The 18,932-nt window shown below is 36.5% G+C and overlaps 1 protein-coding gene across 1 annotated transcript; it reads right to left on the bottom strand.

Annotated features, from left to right (window-relative positions):
* Window positions 1–3,375: 3,375 nt before the first annotated feature.
* On the bottom strand, window positions 3,376–18,843 carry LOC130729793 (uncharacterized). Its single transcript, XM_057581630.1, has 16 exons — window positions 18,687–18,843; window positions 18,394–18,560; window positions 17,686–17,780; window positions 17,491–17,604; window positions 10,702–10,806; window positions 10,519–10,590; window positions 9,225–9,337; window positions 8,838–8,969; window positions 8,043–8,111; window positions 7,880–7,967; window positions 7,701–7,772; window positions 7,522–7,622; window positions 6,878–6,995; window positions 5,075–5,134; window positions 4,824–4,934; window positions 3,376–3,771 (listed from the first exon to the last, which is right to left on the bottom strand). The coding sequence occupies exons 2-16, from the start codon at window positions 18,506–18,508 to the stop codon at window positions 3,661–3,663; spliced, it is 1,476 nt and encodes a 491-aa protein (XP_057437613.1). The 5' UTR covers window positions 18,509–18,560; window positions 18,687–18,843; the 3' UTR covers window positions 3,376–3,660.
* Window positions 18,844–18,932: the final 89 nt, after the last annotated feature.

Genomic DNA, 18,932 nt, shown 5'->3' with positions numbered 1-18,932 from the left:
TTAAGGCCTTCTATAACAATGTAAGTGTTTCTTGCTTTGGTATGGTATGACTTTATATGTCTGGATTTTTTCAATTTTCCCATTTTACAAGTTTTCATAGATTAAGATGGATTTAAAGTGCTTTCACTTATACGTTTTCTTACGGTATTATAACCATGGCATTATAGTATATAGAAGTTAGAACTTATATATCATGATTCTCTTTTATCTGATTGCATTACTTGGTCTGACGGTTAAGTCCTATAGTCGAAGAAGCAATTTATTCACTATTGAGGGTAAGATTAAACCATCTCACCACAAAGTGATAAACCTTCACTGCACATTCCACCTTTGTAATGACCTCACCCATTTGCTAAACCTAATCCCCCCCTCCTTTTTCTTCTGATCAACTTGTGTTAGCCATTTATACTAATCAATCTAGTGACCTTAGTGAACTAAAGAAACATAGTGAAAGCTTATAGGTGGTGGTGTGATTGATATCATTGAGGTGGTGTGATTGGTGACGCCACTAGAGGAAGGCGAATGTTAGAGAAGCTTAGCCATATAATCCTGATTTTTTTATTTCCCGACAACACTATACTTTTTGATTTATTCATAAACTTTGCTTGAGAATTCATATAAATTTGTGGATTTTATTTTAGGTTGAAGTTCTATTGAGAAATCTACTTGTCTGTGGTGCAAAAAATTCTTAAATTTTAACTTTAATGTGAACAAAAGGACAATTTTTTTTCTTATAACTTTAGTGAAATCTATGTTTTAGTAAAGTAGTGTCAACCTGCCCAAGAGTATTTAGGTTGTGATTCACATTCAACATGTATTTTTTTACAAACACATTTGACCATGTAAATTAAATTAGTCTAGACACGGATTCACTTAAACCCAACCTAAAAGTGCCCTTATATATTTGTGATGTGAAATTTCTGCGGCATTCATTTTCTCAAATATTGCAATATACGTAATTAATTATTATGTATAATACATATTTCCGTCTTCAGGAAAAATTTTTTAATCTCGAAGCTTTGTTTTTAAATTGTCATATACTTATCAAAACTTATAATTTTCAACATGATCTTATAGACTGTATCCCCTATATCCTCTATTCTCAAACTTTTTGTACGTTAATTAATTTTAAAATAGTGGGGTGGCTATCCGGAAAACTAAATTTATAGTTTCAAGAAAAAATTAAATTATCATTTAAAAAATAATAGTAATAAATTCTTGCTTAACATGTATAAGTGAAATACTTGATATCTCATATGTAGGCCTGTGATATGTATTAGTCAATTCACTCAATAGTATTGTACTGATGCAGTATTATTGCCTCATCTTTTTTTGTAGAAAACACAAACTGCGAGAGGGTGATTGTCTTACCTTTTCAAAGGATCTGCATGGCCTCAACTTTTTTTTGTAATACTTGGACGCAGGAATCCATTGAAGTGTAATGTTCATGTTATAACTTCATAATTTACTTAGCAAAAGACCATTTGTTGGTGTATTTTCTTTTTATCGGTTAAACTTAACTATGTTATGTCATATTTAAACCACAACTTGCTATGTGGAGCTTTTAATGTTAATTTACTTTAAGACAATTTGTTGGTCTATTTTCTTTTTATCGTCTAAAGTTAACTATCTTATATTCTTATTACATATTTAAACCACAATTTGCTATGTGGAGCTGTGGAGCTTTTATTGATAATGCTATTAGGCACTTCTAAGTGAAAAACCTCCATTTTTTCCTGCTTTCCACACACGAGTCAGTTTTACCTTCCTGTGAAGACACAGTAGATAATAGTGTTAGTACTTGCTCCACTTGTTCCTTTTTCCCAAATGAATAGGTTTCTTCACCATTTGAAACTCCAGATCCAAATTCCTTGATCCTGCCACTCACATTTGTCAAAAAGAAATGCTTGTTGCACTCTTTTTGACACTCTAATCGGTATGGAGGGAGTTTCAATGTAGGCTTTTATCTCCATAGCTTTCTTTTCTGTTGAATGCCACACCTTGAATAAAGATTGACCACCAGACATGAATATCCTTCCAGCCCAGCCCCATTTTCCAAGCAATTCCCAAAAAAAAATCACCTTGTTTCACCCTTTATTTTTTAAATATCTCCTAATTCCAAATACATAATAAACCCTCCTTCCCTCTGAAGGTTTAGTTTCCATATCAAAATTACTATCCCCCCATAGTTCCAACCCCAACATCTTACTTTCCACTTTTTAGTTCCCTATTATCAAATCTATTTTTTCTTTTCTAACCAACTCCTTGATCTCCCTTCTTTTATGCCTTCTTCTTATTCCTCTCACATTGTATGATACTACTTCATGATACTCCTCCCTCATCCCTTTCTACTCTCGTTCCATCTATCTGAATTTTTATGCCCCTTTCAACCTTATCCCTCCTCACCATATATATACTTTTCCTTATCACTGTTTCATCAGATTCTTGTATTTTTACCCCTCAAGCTTTCCCCAATTCCCACACCTTTTGTTGATTCAACGTTGCCTCATCGTACTCCCAAAACCTTTTCTTTCTTCCTTCTTCGATAATCCTTCCTTCATAGTGGTGGTTGTGTCATGTGTGTGCTGTTCAAAAAGCTCATGTTCGAAGCTTCACCTTACCCGCTCTTCATTACTCATTAGTTTTCACCACACTCTTCTAGTCGAACCCTCGCCTCTAACCCACTGCTAGGACCTTGCATCTAGATCTCTCTAGTTGAACATAGGACTATCAATGGAGAAGCTATAAAATATCACGTTGAGTTTAACATGAATTTGAGAAGCAGGAATTTGGCACATTGACTTCAACGTTGATCCATGTTGAGTTCAATGGAAATCCAAATGTGTACTATTATTATTATTATACAAGGACACACAACATGCACTCATGCTCACGCATTTACTCGGCAATGTACATACATAGATGATGCAGTGCTTGAAAGCACAACACTTGTGAGCATGATATGCACACATACAATGTGGTACACATACAATGTGTGCAATGTCTACTTGTGTTTTCAAATATATGCCATGGCAGTTTCTCATGGCGGTTTGGCTGGATTTTGGCTTTCCACAATCAACATCAATTGATTGGTTCACTATTTCTTTTCCTTTCTTTTTAAGCCTATTAGGTGTAACTAAGTGAGGTCTTTCAATTGCATGCAATGTCATAAAACTCATACCGGTCATCAACTCAACTATGGTACTGAGTCAATGGGTTAGTTAGTGATCAAGCTAGTGGAGTCATTTCAATCATGTAATTTGACATACAGATCAATTAATACTATTTTTGTATTTAAAAAGTCTCATATCTTACTCTTTTTTTATAAGTAAAAGCTTGAACATAATTAACTAGGCCAGACATTGTAATCGAGTGTGCTTCAGAATCAGGGACTAGGTTTTATTAACATATGAAGTATTCAAAAAAAAAAAGGCAGAGAACACATTGACATAGACTTACATGAAAAATACAGAAGATAATAAAGAGAAATACAGAAGTAAATAAACAGAACGAAGAAATTTAACTACTTCCATCTAAGAGATTAGACTTTGATATAAGATTGTTTAAAGAAAAATTCTAACCTCAAGCAATTTCAGGATCATCATTATCAACCAACACTAACATGTACATGAGACAGATAAACATGTTGTGAAAACACAGTCAAGGATTAATGTTTCCCTGCCTTGCCTTGAGGACAAGCTCTTCAGTGGTGGTGCCAATGATCTCGTTAGCTCGTTTCAGCCCAACACATTGATACCGGCCAATAGAATCCTGAATTTCAAGAGAGCTTCCAGTCAACAATTAAATCGAAATCTTCATAGGAAATTTGTTTGGTGTAACAATAATAGAAATCAAGCAATCTCCTTAACCATAAAAACATAAGATTCCATTAAAAGAGCAGGTGTGGACATTTCAATATTTCATCCATTTCACCATTACAAAATCAAGTAGCTAATATAGGAGATACATCTATGTAGTGAAACAAAATCTAGTAGCTAATATAGGAGATACCACCAATACAAAGCAAACCAAGACATTTCAATATTTCATACATTTCAACATTCCTTGATGCTCTCATTCTGTGTGCAAATGTTTTAGATTCCATATATTAGAATTTGGGAGGCCTAACTCAACCCAAAAGCTAGCTCAAGAATTGAGGATTGCTCTACCTTTTATAAAGGCTATATATGCAATATCTCTAGCCAATGTGGGACTTCTAGTCCACCCCCTCACGCCCAGGGTTGGACATCTGAAGCATGACATTTGCAGGTCTGGACATCTGCAGAGTGGTCCAAATATGGGAGGTCTCCACCAACAAACAGATCTAGGATAGGCTCTGATATCATATTAGAATTTGGGAGGCTTAACTCAACCCAAAAGCTAGCTCAAGAGTTGAGGGTTGCTCTATCCTTTACAAAGGCAATCTATGTCATATCTCTAGCCAATGTGGGACTTCTAACACCATAAAATGATAATAAGTACAAGAACAAATACAATGAGTCATCCCTCGTTGGTAAACAAGGCTAAAATTTAACTAATATTTCAACTGCTACCTGAATCAAAATTACCAATTTAGCAATAATACATTCGACAAAAAATTAGAAAACAAAGGTTCATCGACACTATAAAGGAACATCCCACATGATCCTTTCCTACAGAGATGAAATAGAAATACAAAAATAAAAAACAAAGTTAAAGGAAAAAAATGCCTAGGTTTCCTTTTAAGAGCTGCAGTATTAAATATTTCAACATAGATATAATCACTTTAGAGATGAGAACAATCACTTTAGAGATTAGAACAAGAGAATTTTGGGGAATCTTACCCGACTAACAATTCCAAATTTCTCTAATTTATGAACTGCATCATCCACATCAAAATTACATTCCTCCCCAAACTCTTCTTTGATTAGTTCCTCACACCATTGGTCAAGATCCTGATTCACATTATCCAGCTAATATAAGTATTTAAGCAACACTAAAAGAAACCTGGATTATAAAATGGAATTTCAAAAAAAAAAAAGTGACTGAGATAATAGAAAACAAGATTGTTAAAAACTTATGGTCATGTCTATACCTGTCTTGTAGCTTTGCCTTGTTCCATCAGAATAAAGAATGAAAGTATTACCTCTTTGACCTACACATATAAAGAATTTCATATTAGTAGCCATAAAATTGCCTAAACTCAAATTAGAGGCTAGTGGTAGGCTGGTAGCAACTAGCAAATGATCTTCCAACAACCTAATCGTGCACTTCGCAACATAAAATGCTATTTACTTGCCATTACAACAGGTTATCTCATATAAAGTAATACAAATCCTAAGGCCTGAATAACAGTTGATGCGACCAAATTAAGTTTTCAGGAGCACATTGCGGTCTATATTCCTATACTATTTAAGCAGCAGATGCATTTCCTAATACTTGAAACTTTACTTTCGAATCATTTTAGAGTTTTAAATTATGACATGTAAATTGAGGTGCATTTGAGAAATAACAGCCAACAGATGGTTTTGCTCACTTTCAAAAATATTAGACTGAATATTCTAAGCTGTAAGGGAACCTTCGGCAGAGAGAGAATGTTAACTTTACAGCAATTGGGAAAGAGTAAGTTCTCCAATCGGGAGAGGAAAGTGACACATAATACAATAATATTAAAGTAGCAGATGCATTTCCTAAGCCTTCAAACTTCATTTTCAACAGCCAACATGTGGTTTTTCTCAGGCAAAAAGTACAAACTATGAACCTTAAGGGAGCACTCTGAAGAGGGATGGTTCACACTTTCACAGTAATTGGGAAAGAGCAGGTTCTTCAAGCCCTCCACCCACCTTTTACTCTTCCATATACAGTAACAGTGCATCGAATGACATGTATTCCAATACTTTCAACCATCAAATGTTTCCAAGGTCTTCAAAGCTCACTTCTACTAATGTTTTATCTCTAAAAGATTACATTCATATCGGGGAACAGTTAAGAAGTAACAGCTAATACATGACATTTTTACACTACCACCTGTAGCACCACTAGGTGATACTTTCATACCGGTAAATCAAAGCACAGATACAGCCAACCAAAACAAAACCAAGCACTGAAACAAAGCACAATTGCACAGTCAATGTACCACTAAAACCCACCCAAATCAAAATTTCAGCCAAGGTCAAGCCAAAGCAAAAACCCAGTCAAACTCACCCACAAATCAAAGATGCACCAGGCCCAGATTGTGACACTGGGCTATGGGTGAGAAAATGAGGTCAAATGGGATGTTCCCATGAGGTCAAACAGGTTGGATTTTACGGTTGTTCTGCCACTTAAATGATGGCTCTCGCAAAAATTAGCTGATTTCACCTATTGCACGAGCTTGCCTAACAAATAACAATCCTACCACAATCTAACCAAACTGTGGGGTAACCGAGATCAATGCTCCCAGAAAAAGTATAAGATTATGATTTAGACAGCAAATTTTACAGCAGAGCAGATTTTTTCATTATTTGTAGAGCTCTCAATTGTAAAACTTTTTTCTTTCAACGATAAACCCTTTATTTGAAGACAACTTAATGAATATTTAAGAAAATATTTGAGGTAAAGAACCTTGTTTGTGGTCCCAACCATACGAACAATAGAAAAAAAATTTACTGATGGGCACGCCATACGCTGTTGGCTTAAACACTTCATACTCTTCAAGTGGCAGGTATAGCATGCATGAAGTGGTTTAATAATTTTGGCTAGCCAGTTTTGATGAGTTCTGGTAATATTCGGTTAAACAAGGTTATTGAGGGTAGACCAGAATAATAAGCTATTGTGTGTGTGTGTGTGGATGGATGGATGTCTGTGCTGACTTAATTTTGAAGAAAAGAAATACAAAGTGTATCGAGCTACCACTTACTTCCTGTTGAATGACATCATCACACAAATGGAGAAGTGTACCCTTTCCGCTGTCCAGTTGTTTGTCATACATTGATTGTGTAATCAAATTTTGGTATTGAGCCAAGTTTGCTTGGAACCTGCGGGGAAAACATAATAGCCACAGCTGTTAGATTTATTAGATGTGTTTACTACTTTACTTCTATATACCACAAACTTGTGGAATGTGACAGTTGATGATGTGAACAAGATTCGATGAGCAGCATGACTACTAAGTAACAACCAGTCCAACAAAGAATTGGTAGAGTAAGAAGTTTGATTTAGGGTGCGTTTGAGAAAACAGCTTAGTTAAGCACTTATGGCTGTAAAACACTTATTCATAAGCTAATTTGAGAAAATTATTGAAATAAGTAGAAAATAGGTTATGAATAAGCATAAGCTCTTGTTCATACGCTATTCTTAACAGCTTATGAAAATGAGCTCGAAACAGCCTTCTACCAAACAATTGTATAAGCGCTGATGTTATAAGATAAGCTCAAATAAGATCTTCCAAACGGGGCCTTAACCAAAAAATAGATCAACTTTTGAAGTTATATGCAGGTGGGTTTCACAATAACCATTGTATAGCATGTATTTCTACTGAAAGGGAATAGTTAACATGCTTACGTGAAGTATGTCTTAGCACAATAACCAATTACTGTGGACACAACAGCAAAGATCACCCACCAATCAGCTGTGGGCATTTCAAGTGAACTAACTACAGCAACCTGTGAAGAACATTAGATTCATTAGCTTAGGCTGATGAAAATAGGAATAACAAAATCAGCCGAGGTTGAAAAACTAACCAGCCCAACTATTGCTGACCCAAGAAACTTAACCCAGTCCATTGGAGTTAATCCAGGGTTTTTCTTTTCTGGCTGTCAAGTAAGAAGTTCTTGACCAAGGTCATCACTTGTGTTTGTTGAGGGATAAGTTAATAAAAATTGGAATGGTTTTTAAATGCTTCACAAATGAGGTTACTCACAAGAACTATTTCCATATCAGCCATTGGAATGTTTTTGAAATGCTTTACAAATATTCCTCGTTCTGCTTTTGATTTGGCGCTAGCTCTCCTGAAAAAATAGCTTTCTTTTTAGTGCTTAGATTTCAAATTTCCAATAGAAGTTTGAGATAAAAGGAAGATCTACCTGTAAACAACAATTATCCGATCAAATGTCGGTTCTTGGATCAATGTCTTGCCGATCAAATTATGGAAGCTGGCAATTGCAGAAAACAGTTTCATGAGTAACCATGTTATCAATTCTCATACATTCAAAGTTTATAACATAATTGCATGTGCATAGCAATTTTGGTGAGAAAGAAACATCTTATGCTTATATGACAAATCAGAAGATGTAATAAATATGTCATATGTGGAAATTTGAGGCATTTGAATCATTTTCTGAACCCATGAGAAATCGTAAATTAAACCTTTCTCTACATAATCAAAGTTTTAGATTTCACCACAAAAGAATTCTCCAACCACTAGTACTTAACTAAAGGAAGATCGAGAACCTCAACCCAGGTTGACTATTATTATCTTAGAAAAGGTCACTCTTAAGTTTTGCACAAGTTGTACTTCTGTGATGGTTGTAATTCCAGATTAACGAAAAATTTACGTGGTATCGAGCACACAATGAACACCGGAATCATCAGTTGAATAGAAGGTGCTAACAATCAGGATTTACATAAATCTAGATTATCAGGAGTGTCGTTCAGCTTGCAGAGTGGCCAATCCTATGTGAAGCAGATGCAACAGATAAGAATCTATTACAATTTACAAGTAATAACATGATAAAAATTCACTATCGAGGGTCCTTTCCCAGAAAAAACAAAATAAAATAGGATAACAGGATAACAAGAAAAACAGAAGCAGTAATGATAACACACATACACTTTTAGAGAGAGAGAGAGAGAGAGAGAGAGAGAGAAATGCAATAGACCTTAGTTGCATATTTTCAAGACGTATCCGTTCAACATAAAATTCGTCCCCGTTTGTTTCAGAGTTAATTTCATTGTCATTTGGATCTTTCTTATTACCCTTTTTTGACCTTCTGGATAAAAGCTTCTCCAACCTGCAAGCACCACAGACTCAAAAGGTTTCTTGGGGGAAAAGCTTAAGGAACATGATATGGTCTTTCACTGCACAGATGAAGCCAATGATATTGACTATAACTGAAGCAAACATGAAATTATTTTACATCGACCTAGACCTTTTAACGGTTTCCCTGAGACAAGCTAATATAACAATCAATATATTGACTTCTCATAATGGATGATTTATTACTATCAACTATAAAGTTCACTTTCCAGTCTGAGAGTTTGCTTACCTAGTTAGTCTTAACAGATATGCCCATAAACGTCCAATGAGCATGTCCACTTTCTCCATGACAAAGTAGTCAGTTGTTCGATCAATTCCAATGCCACGACGAAAGATAACATACTAAAATAAAAAGATGTATTAGTTTGCCATTTTACAAACAAACTAGGTTCAAGGAATAAGACAACTTCTTTCTTTTGAATTTGTATTCGTCAGCTCACTTTTTTGGAGATTTACATTTTTCAGATCTAATGCAAAAAAGTTAAAATAATAATGATAATTGTGAACCAGCCTCCACTTTGAGTCTGTGTGAATGAGAGAAAGAAAGGGGTATCAACTGCAGTCCAGCATCAAACAAGTAAAAAAAGCAAAATAATATCTACTCGATTATGCAAAAAAGGAACCTTATTAACCTAGAAATATAAACTTCCAGTCTCCCTCTAAAGCCTAAATGATTGGAAGACTACCATAACATCAATCAACATGATACATGATCTGCTGCCCAACTTCAGTACAAGTGTTGAAAAAAAGTAAAAAGTCCACATTGATGGGTAAAGAAAAAATACAAGTGAATATAAGCAAGAGGTGCACAATTCCAGATTGCCTTGAGGCATTTTGGACAAACTAGTACCCTTATACAATTATAGCCTACAAAGTAGCTCACTCTCCTGCAACTAAAGACGTGTATTAGGCCTGCTTAATATAACATTGTATCAGAGCTATGCCATCCTCCGTGATATATCCCATCACTACTCTGCTGCAGAGTTCCCCGAAGTTTGGAACGTTTATAATAATGTTTATAATAACGTTTATAGTAACGCTTATTTTAGGTTTTGTTTGTTTGCAGTTTTTGAAAACTGTTTTCTGTTTTTAAGCACTGAAAAATTAAAGAATCCATTTGCCATAACCTGTTTTCAAAAACAGTTTTGAGAACAGTTCTTATTTTCAGCTTCAAAACTAAAATCTAAAAACAGCAAGCCCCCTCCCCCACATTTTCTTCCTAAATACGCAAGATCTGTCTCTCCAAACTGATATTTAATGAATACTCAGAACACAACAAAGATTCTGATTTTCAGTAATGAATCTAGAAGAATGCTTTAATAACTGAAAAGGGAAAAAAGAACCACGTCATAAAAGATTAAAACATCATCTTAAAAATCAAATGAAATCAAAACTTTGAAGTGATAGGTGCGATAATGATTCATTGTTCAGGGGTTTCAAATAGCAACCCTTGGATAATGATCATCAAGGAACCAGTAAATACTTGACAGATAAGGGCCTTCTACACTAGATTCAAGACATACCTTATCAGAGAAATCTGGAAGGTTCTCGTGATGATGCTCTTCAAAATATTTCTTCAAAAGTGTCTTGTCAAGCTTCATCAGGGGAAAAACAAAAAAGACTTCAGCAACTGTTGGCACTTTGCAGAAAAATCAAGAATCCCACTTAACTACAGCATTAAAGGCGCGCATATATTATACACAAACCTTAGACTCATCAACAGTAATGGGAAGATTCAGAAGATATTGGCCTGAATGCGCAACTTCAACCTCATCATCAGTCACTACCTTGAAGTTGCTCTTTTCCATGACCTACATAAAGAATCAAAGAAACTTCCAATAACATAATAAACAAATATTTAAAACATATATGTAATGATACTTTCTTACAATCTGCTTCAATTTAATGTAATTACTAAAAACCGCTTCCCTCTTTTGGAATCATTTCTGGAAAAGGAGATCTGTATTATGATTACCTTAATCTTTCTTACACCCACCTTAAACCGTTAATGATCCCAGTGTTTATGTCGGAGATGTAATATAAAAAAATTAATGCCTCTCAACCTAACAGCTTAAGTTTTTGGAGTTTTTGGGTAGCTCATCCATGGCATGGTATCACAGCATCAATGACTGAGTGGTTTAAAGTTCAAATCTTCACTTTCCGCATTCCTTAATAAAATAGTTGAATTTAAGCACAAGATAGATGGACCTACGCATTGTTGTCAAAACTCAAAATCGCAAGTTCACTCATACGATTGCACGATCCCTACAAGTTTCGTGCTAGTCCTCAATCCCAATCATACCTAGAATGGCAAGTTCGCGGGCTTTGACCAAGCAAAACCATGGTGTCATGGGATTGACAATCTAGTCATGTTCCAAACTTGTGATTGACAATATAAAACCCACACCTTCTTACATTTTCTTGCCTGATCCTTGTCCTCATTAACTCCCCTAATACATTCCATCTCCTCTTAGCCCTCTAATATCTAAGGCTGCCTCTATTCTCCGTCCGCAGCAGCCTAAAACTATCAGCCTTTGTTCTCTGTTCTCTAGTTGTGGTACTCTACTGTTCCTTAATGGATTTCATCTCTATCATTCTTTGTTCCAAACATTCGAGAGCATATTATCTCTCTATTGTTAAACATTATGATTTGTTTGGCTTCCGTCATTCGTGGTTGTCTCCCCTCATTCTTTGTTTGGCTGTTACAAACCAAACTAGTTCAAGAATTGAATATTTTGCCAGATATCGAGTTGAACTTTTTTCTTTTGGTATTTCAGTTTGTGTTCTTCAAATTCTTTTCTATTTACTTTAGCAAAGTTGTGAGCTTGTGGTGTGTGAATTGTGTTAGTCAGGAAATAAATTCTTGACAAATTGTATATGACTTTTTTATGCATTTTAAATTTGAGTCCAGTTAAATATTAATTTAAGGTTGCAATTTGTGTTAAATCGCACAATTATTGTGTTTTCACCCCCCCCCCCCCCCCAAAGTCTCAATCATAGCTAGGATCTCAGTCTAGATAACTTTGGATTTATGTGTTGGCTGTGCTTCAAGGCCAAATGCCTCTTACATGAAGGGGTGTGTTAGAGATGCAATATAAAACCTTTAATGTGTCTAGCTAACTACTAAAGCTTTTAGGATAAACATTTCATGAAAATTACTCTACAATAAACTTTGGATGCTATTACTATTTTAAAAGAGTATCCACTCCATTTTTCATTTGATTGTCCTAAAAGCACGAGTAAACTCAATACATCATTAATGGCAATCCATGTAGTCCTATACGGCTTCATCCTTCATATTAAGAGTAAACTGTCAAACTCAGGAAAATATGGAATGAAAATACTGTCTTGATGCTGAGTACACAGCATAGAGCTAACTTTATACTGATAACATATTACAAATATGGAAATAATATCTCTCCTAATTATGGGAATAATTTCCCTGATCTGTAACAGCTAATCAACAATTAATCCTAATTACAGGCTTGGTCAACTACAATTATATACAGCAATTAATCTGGTCAGTAACTGTTATTCAATTGATTAGTCAATCAATTCCTTTGACATCCCCCCTCAAATTGATGCTGGTAAGTCTACAAGCATCAATTTGCTAGCTAGGACATTGTGGCGCTGACGTGTCAAGGATTTGGTGAAAATATCAGCAATCTGAACAGAAGTTGAGACATGAGGTAGAGTGATAACTCGGCGGTCATAGGCTTCTCGTATAGAGTGACAATCAACCTCTATGTGCTTTGTTCGTTCATGGTATACTGGATTTGCTGCGATTTGTATGGCACTGGTGTTGTCGGCATGTAGTGGAATTGGTTGTGTTTGAAGGAACCCAAGATCTGCAAGAAGACCACGCAACCAAATTATCTCGGAGCAAGCAACAGACATGGCGCGATACTCTGCTTCAGTTGATGACTTTGAGACCGAATCTTGTTTCTTACATTTCCATGAGATTAGAGCATCACCCAGAAACATACACCAACCAGTAGTAGATTTCCTTGTGTCTGGACATCCGGCCCAATCAGCATCACTGTATGCTTGGAGCTGAAGTGATGATCCAGTAGGAAAGAATAAGCCACGTTTAGAGGTACCAATGAGGTATCGAATGATGCGGTGTACTGCTGAAAGGTGCAAATGCCGAGGTGATTGCATGAACTTACTGACTGTGTGGACAGCAAAAGAAATGTCAGGTCGGGTGGTGGTGAGGTAGATAAGACTACCTACCAGCTTGCGATATAAAGTGGGATCTTCTAGAAGGTCACCTTCATCCCGTCTATACTTCACATTAACTTCCATGGGGGTGTCAACTGAGGTCACATTGGTGAGGCTAGCTAATTGGATCAGGTCTTGAATATACTTGTGCTGATTTAAAAATATTCCTTTGGGCTGATAATGTACCTCTAACCCCAAGAAGTAAGTGAGCTGTCCAAGATCTTTCATGCGAAAAGTTGAATGCAACAATTGTTTAATTGTAGAAATAACCTCTTGATCAGACCCTGTCACCACAATATCATCCACATAAACTAGGAGTACCACGATACCTTTTGAAGTCCTTTGTAAGAAAAGGGATGGATCATATTGGCTCTGTGTGAAGGAAAATCCAAGTAGTGTGGATTGAAACTTCTCGAACCAGACTCTTGGTGCTTGTTTCAAACCATACAAAGAGCGCTTCAGTTTGCAAACTTCATTAGGGGAGAGTGTGGGCATACCACTCGGAAGTTTGATGTAAACTTCCTCCTTGAGATCACCGTGCAAGAAGGCGTTTTTGACATCCATCTGATGTAATGTCCAAGACTGGGAGGCAGCAATTGCAAGAATAGTACGCACCGTTGTCATCTTGGCGACAGGTGCAAAGGTCTCATCATAGTCAAGTCCATATTGTTGCTTATTTCCAAGAACAACCAGTCGAGCCTTGTACCGGTCTATTGAGCCATCCGAACGAAGTTTTATAGAAAACACAAACTTGCTGCCAAGAGGCTTAACAGATGGTGGACACGGAACCACATCCCATGTCTGATTTTCTTCTAATGCTAGAAGTTCTGTTTCAACAGCATTTTGCCAACATTCATGCTCCATTGCCTGTTTATAAGAGGAAGGGATAGAAACAGAAGATAAAGTTGCTGTCAAAGACAAGGGAGAGGTGAAACCATACTTTTCAGGTGGTTTACGAACGCGAGAACTGCGTCGTAGAAGGTCTGGTAGTGCAGCCTGTACTGGATCAGCTTGCAGGGAAGGATCCTGAAGAGGCCTTGGAGGTTCTGGTGGCAAATTTGGAGCAACATTACCACGCCTTTGATACGTCAAGAGAGGTCTTGCTGATTGTGGTCCTATAGCAGAGCTAGAAAACAATGGCAAAACAGAAATTGAAGGAGAGCTATGGTCTAGGTGAGATGCAAAAAAATATTTATTTTCTTGAAAGATGACATTTCTTGAGACCCGAATCCGACATTGACTAGGATCATAACATAGAAAACCTTTATGGTGAGTAGAGTATCCAAGGAAAGCACATTCAATAGATTGAGCAGTGAGCTTTGTGCGTTCTTGGGGAGGAAGATGAAGGTAACACACACAACCAAAGGTGCGAAGGTTAGTATATGTGGGTGGATGACCAAATAACCGAGTGAAAGGAGTGTCATTGTTCAAAGATGGAGAAGGCAAGCGGTTAATGAGATACACAGCAGTGGAGAGAGCTTCACACCAAAAACGAGTTGGCACAAAAGATTCCAGCAAGAGGGTGCGGACAACATCGAGCAAATGGCGGTTTTTTCTTTCTGCTACCCCGTTTTGTTGGGGAGTTGAAGGGCAAGACCTTTGAGATAGAATACCATTATTTTGCAAGAACTCTTGAAACAAATGAGATGTGTACTCCCCTCCATTGTCAGAGCGAAGAATCTTAATTTTTGATGAAAATTGGGTTTGAACATAAGCATGGAAGAATTTGAATGTAGAAAATACTTCAGCTTTTGAGCGCAAAAAATAGATCCATGTGAAACGACTATAGTCGTCAATAAAAGTGACAAAATATTTGTCATTAGCATGAGATGTAACAGGGGCCATCCCCCATAAATCACTATGGATCATATCAAAAGGTTTTTCTACATTCGAATGATGAGTTGGAAAAGGTAGAATCTTACTCTTGCCAAGTTTACACGAACTGCAATCAAACTGAATAGTACTAAAAGATGGGATCTTTTTATTTTCAAGGAAACCAGATTTTAGCAAGTCATGAAGTACAACTGAGTTTGGATGACCAAGACGTTTATGCCACGTTTGGTAATCAACATTAGCAGAATTACAAGAAACAGAAGGCAATGAAAGACATTGAGACAAAGGGAAATGGAGTGGAAAAAGACGTCCAACTTTAGGCCCCTTCACGATCATCTTCCCCGTGTGTTGATCCTGCACAAGACAACCAGATTTTGAGAATTCTACCCGACAGTCATTGTCAACTAACTGACCAACAGAAATAAGATTACTAGTGAGACCAGGGGACACAAAAACATCTGTTAGAGTTGAAGAAATATCACCAGTGGCTGTAATAGGTAATTGGTTGCCATCAGCAGTATGAATCATGAGATTTCCAGAATATTTGGTGACATCAGTAAGGAATTGAGCATTGTTTGTCATATGGTGGGAAGCCCCAGAGTCAAAGTACCAAGGGGAAGAGGTAGAGAAAGATTTACCTGAGATTCCCAAAGCAGAAAATGCGGAAATGATCATTTGTTGAACTATTTCAGGAGTCAGAGTTTGAACAGGGGCAGGAGCATTTTGTTGGACAAATGCTGAATTGGCAGAATTGCTAGGAAAAGAAGAACCAACCGAGGCAGTAAATGCTGTGACCGGTCGCTTTGGAGGTCTTATTGGGCATTCTTTGATAATATGTCCATTCTTTTTGCAGTAATTGCAGTACTTTTTTGAACAATTTGCAGCAAGATGTCCAAAGCCTTTGCAACAAAAACATTGAACAGCACTCATGTCTCGCCCTCTTGGCTTTCCTTGTGCTGCATATGCCACTGGAACAGAGGTGGACTTTTGTTGTTCCATGGATGTTTGAGTGAGGAGGCGTTGTTCTTCACGAAGTAGCTCATTGAGACATGAATCCAATGAGGGTACAGGGTTCCGATTCATGAGATTAGACCTGATGCCTTCAAAGTCAGATCTCAATTTCATAAGAAATTGATCTCGTTTAGTAGTTTCATGAACTAACTGTACCGATTTAAGACCATCAGCAGTCAAGTTCTCATGGACTATGTCAGTATATTCAGCCCAAAGATTCGTGAAATGAGAGTAAAATTCAGAGATCGAGAGACTTTCCTGCTGAGAAATGGCGATGTCATGTTCCAGTTGGAACCTACGAGCAGCGTTATTCTGACTATAGATTTTCTTTAGGAAGTCCCACATATCGGCAGCCGTCTTGAACGGTCGAAGATTAAGAACGATGCTGGGATCAACAGAGCTGATGATCCATGTCTTGACTTGAGCATCTTTTACCTCCCACTTGGCATGTTCAGTCTTATGTTTGTCTTTATCAGGAGCTGGGTTGCTGCGATCAACATGACCCCAAAGGTCCTTACCCGTGACAAATATTTCGAATTGAAATGCCCAGGTTGAGTAGTTCTTGCCATTAAGGCGAACAAATAAGACATCAAATTTTTCTGTAGCCATGAGGTTGAGAAAAAAAACGAAGACAAAGGGTGTATCGAGGATAACCACGAAGGAACGTGGTCTGAACTAGGACAAGGCTGAGAAAAAAAAACATGGTCTAGGACAAGAGACTAGGAATTTTCTGGCTAGACTAGGATATGATCGAAAACCAGCTGTGATACCATGTCAAACTCAGGAAAATATGGAATGAAAATACTGTCTTGATGCTGAGTACACAGCATAGAGCTAACTTTATACTGATAACATATTACAAATATGGAAATAATATCTCTCCTAATTATGGGAATAATTTCCCTGATCTGTAACAGCTAATCAACAATTAATCCTAATTACAGGCTTGGTCAACTACAATTATATACAGCAATTAATCTGGTCAGTAACTGTTATTCAATTGATTAGTCAATCAATTCCTTTGACATAAACACTATTTAGTGCATCAAAGATTAGAGTGAAACCACATTAATCCTCCAAAGAATTTTGTCAACAAATTAATCCCTCAAATATTAGCATGTTATTAATCCCTCAAAGAGATACAACAGCTATCAAAATCATTCTTTTATATCACCACTTTATTCAAGACAAATATGCTGATGTTTTAAATCTTTGAGGAACTTGTTTGGAAACAAAATCTTTGGAGGACTAATATGGTGATACATTAATCTTTTAAGGAACTAATTCGATGACAAAAATATTTTAACAAATTAGCAATATTTTAATCAAATGTGGGGACACCTTAATCGTTCACTTCAATATCATATTAGCAATAAAGTCCTAAAGATAACTGTATACTTTCTTTCACATGCATGAAGCAGTGATAGTACCTGAAATAGGTATGTCAAGAAGTTCTGTTCAAGCACATCAATTTCCTCAGGAGCTAGCTTTTGCTGTTCCAACTTTTGCGCCCCATGTACAGGGTCAAAGAGGGAGTAGAGTTGCTGAAGGCATGAAGGAATCAGGCTCGACAACCAAAAGGTATTTATAGCTATAAATCAGAAAGATCCAGGAATGAACAATACCATTAAATCCTCAAATTGTAGAAGGTACCAAGCTCGAATAGTGTACTCCACTCTCTTGCAGAGCTTCAAAAACTCAGCTCGGTCAGAACTATGCTCTGCATATAACACCCAAAAGACTCAAGCCATGATAACAACTTCGTAGAGAATCTATATTTCTTCATCTAAAATTCTAAATTAAAATTACAAAACTAAACATTTGAATTCCACAATAGCATTAAAAAACTAAATTACATAAAGGGTTGGAAATATGAGTAAACTCCACCCCAAGTTGGTTCAAAAGGGAGAAAGAAACACTCAATTTGCTCCCCCCCCCCTTCCCAATAGTGATCCTTCATCCCAAGGACAATCATAAATCACAATCAAGGAAGCATTAACACATGAAAACAGTAGCCAGCCATACACATATCCGACACATCCCAATTCCCATTGTATTTTACAAAATCTATATTTATATTCTGAATTTTCACACCCATACAAACTAGAACAGCAAAATCATTAACTAAATGACAGCATTTTTACTATATCAACAATAATTACTCATGTTAACTTCTAATATATTGATTCCCTGTTTAACTATCCTTTCTAGATCACACTACAACCAGAGCACCACAAAATGTATATAGTCCCTAAACATGCTTCTACAACAACAAAAACAACATAGAGAGGAAATTCAAGGTGCAAATTGGACTGAAAAAACAAAAGCAGTACCAATAAGATTGGCCAATGTCATGATGATTCTAGGCTTCATAATCGGAATGACAGATTCACGCTCTAAACGGATTACTTCCTTCTTGTGCCGACCCTTTTCATCAGATTGAGCCATTTCTTGTCTTCTTTCTTTTCCAAGCTACCCTCTTGTCAGTTTCAGCAACACTCTTCAAAAAATCGAAACTTGAAGCGGTGAAGGCGTGAAGGAAACGCTTTTATGGAATAAATGGAAAAGGGTATGTGCAGTCATGAAAAAGTAATGAAACCGCTCTAAGGTGAAAGTGGGTCCTCACACACTGACACTATATGCGTTTTCCGACCAAACGTTGGTTCTTTCGCAGGTTCGATTTCTCCTTCAGAATTCAGATGCAACACGATTGTTGTTATCACTCACAGCAGTGATTTTGAGTTTCAGTGGACACAAATTTTTGGAAGTTAGTACGATACTACTGGTACCTCAATAAAAAACTTAATTTTGATGTATTCAAAGTTGCTTTTATTTTTAAATAAATTCTGAATATTATTATATTTTTCTTTCT

The sequence above is a fragment of the Lotus japonicus genome, chromosome 1 (assembly GCF_012489685.1).
Source record: "Lotus japonicus ecotype B-129 chromosome 1, LjGifu_v1.2".
NCBI lineage: Eukaryota > Viridiplantae > Streptophyta > Magnoliopsida > Fabales > Fabaceae > Lotus > Lotus japonicus.
This window is presented reverse-complemented; position numbering and strand designations above follow the sequence as displayed.

Bases quoted from the DNA above. Each gene is read 5' to 3' on its own strand.
- LOC130729793 (XM_057581630.1), bottom strand. From the start codon at position 18,508: ATGGCTCAATCTGATGAAAAGGGTCGGCACAAGAAGGAAGTAATCCGT. The intron at 10,591-10,701 runs GTTTGTGTATAA...CCCCTGATGAAG, and splicing joins TTACTGTTGATGAGTCTAAG to CTTGACAAGACACTTTTGAA. The intron at 4,935-5,074 runs GTATAGACATGA...AATGTGAATCAG, and splicing joins AAGGCAAAGCTACAAGACAG to GATCTTGACCAATGGTGTGA.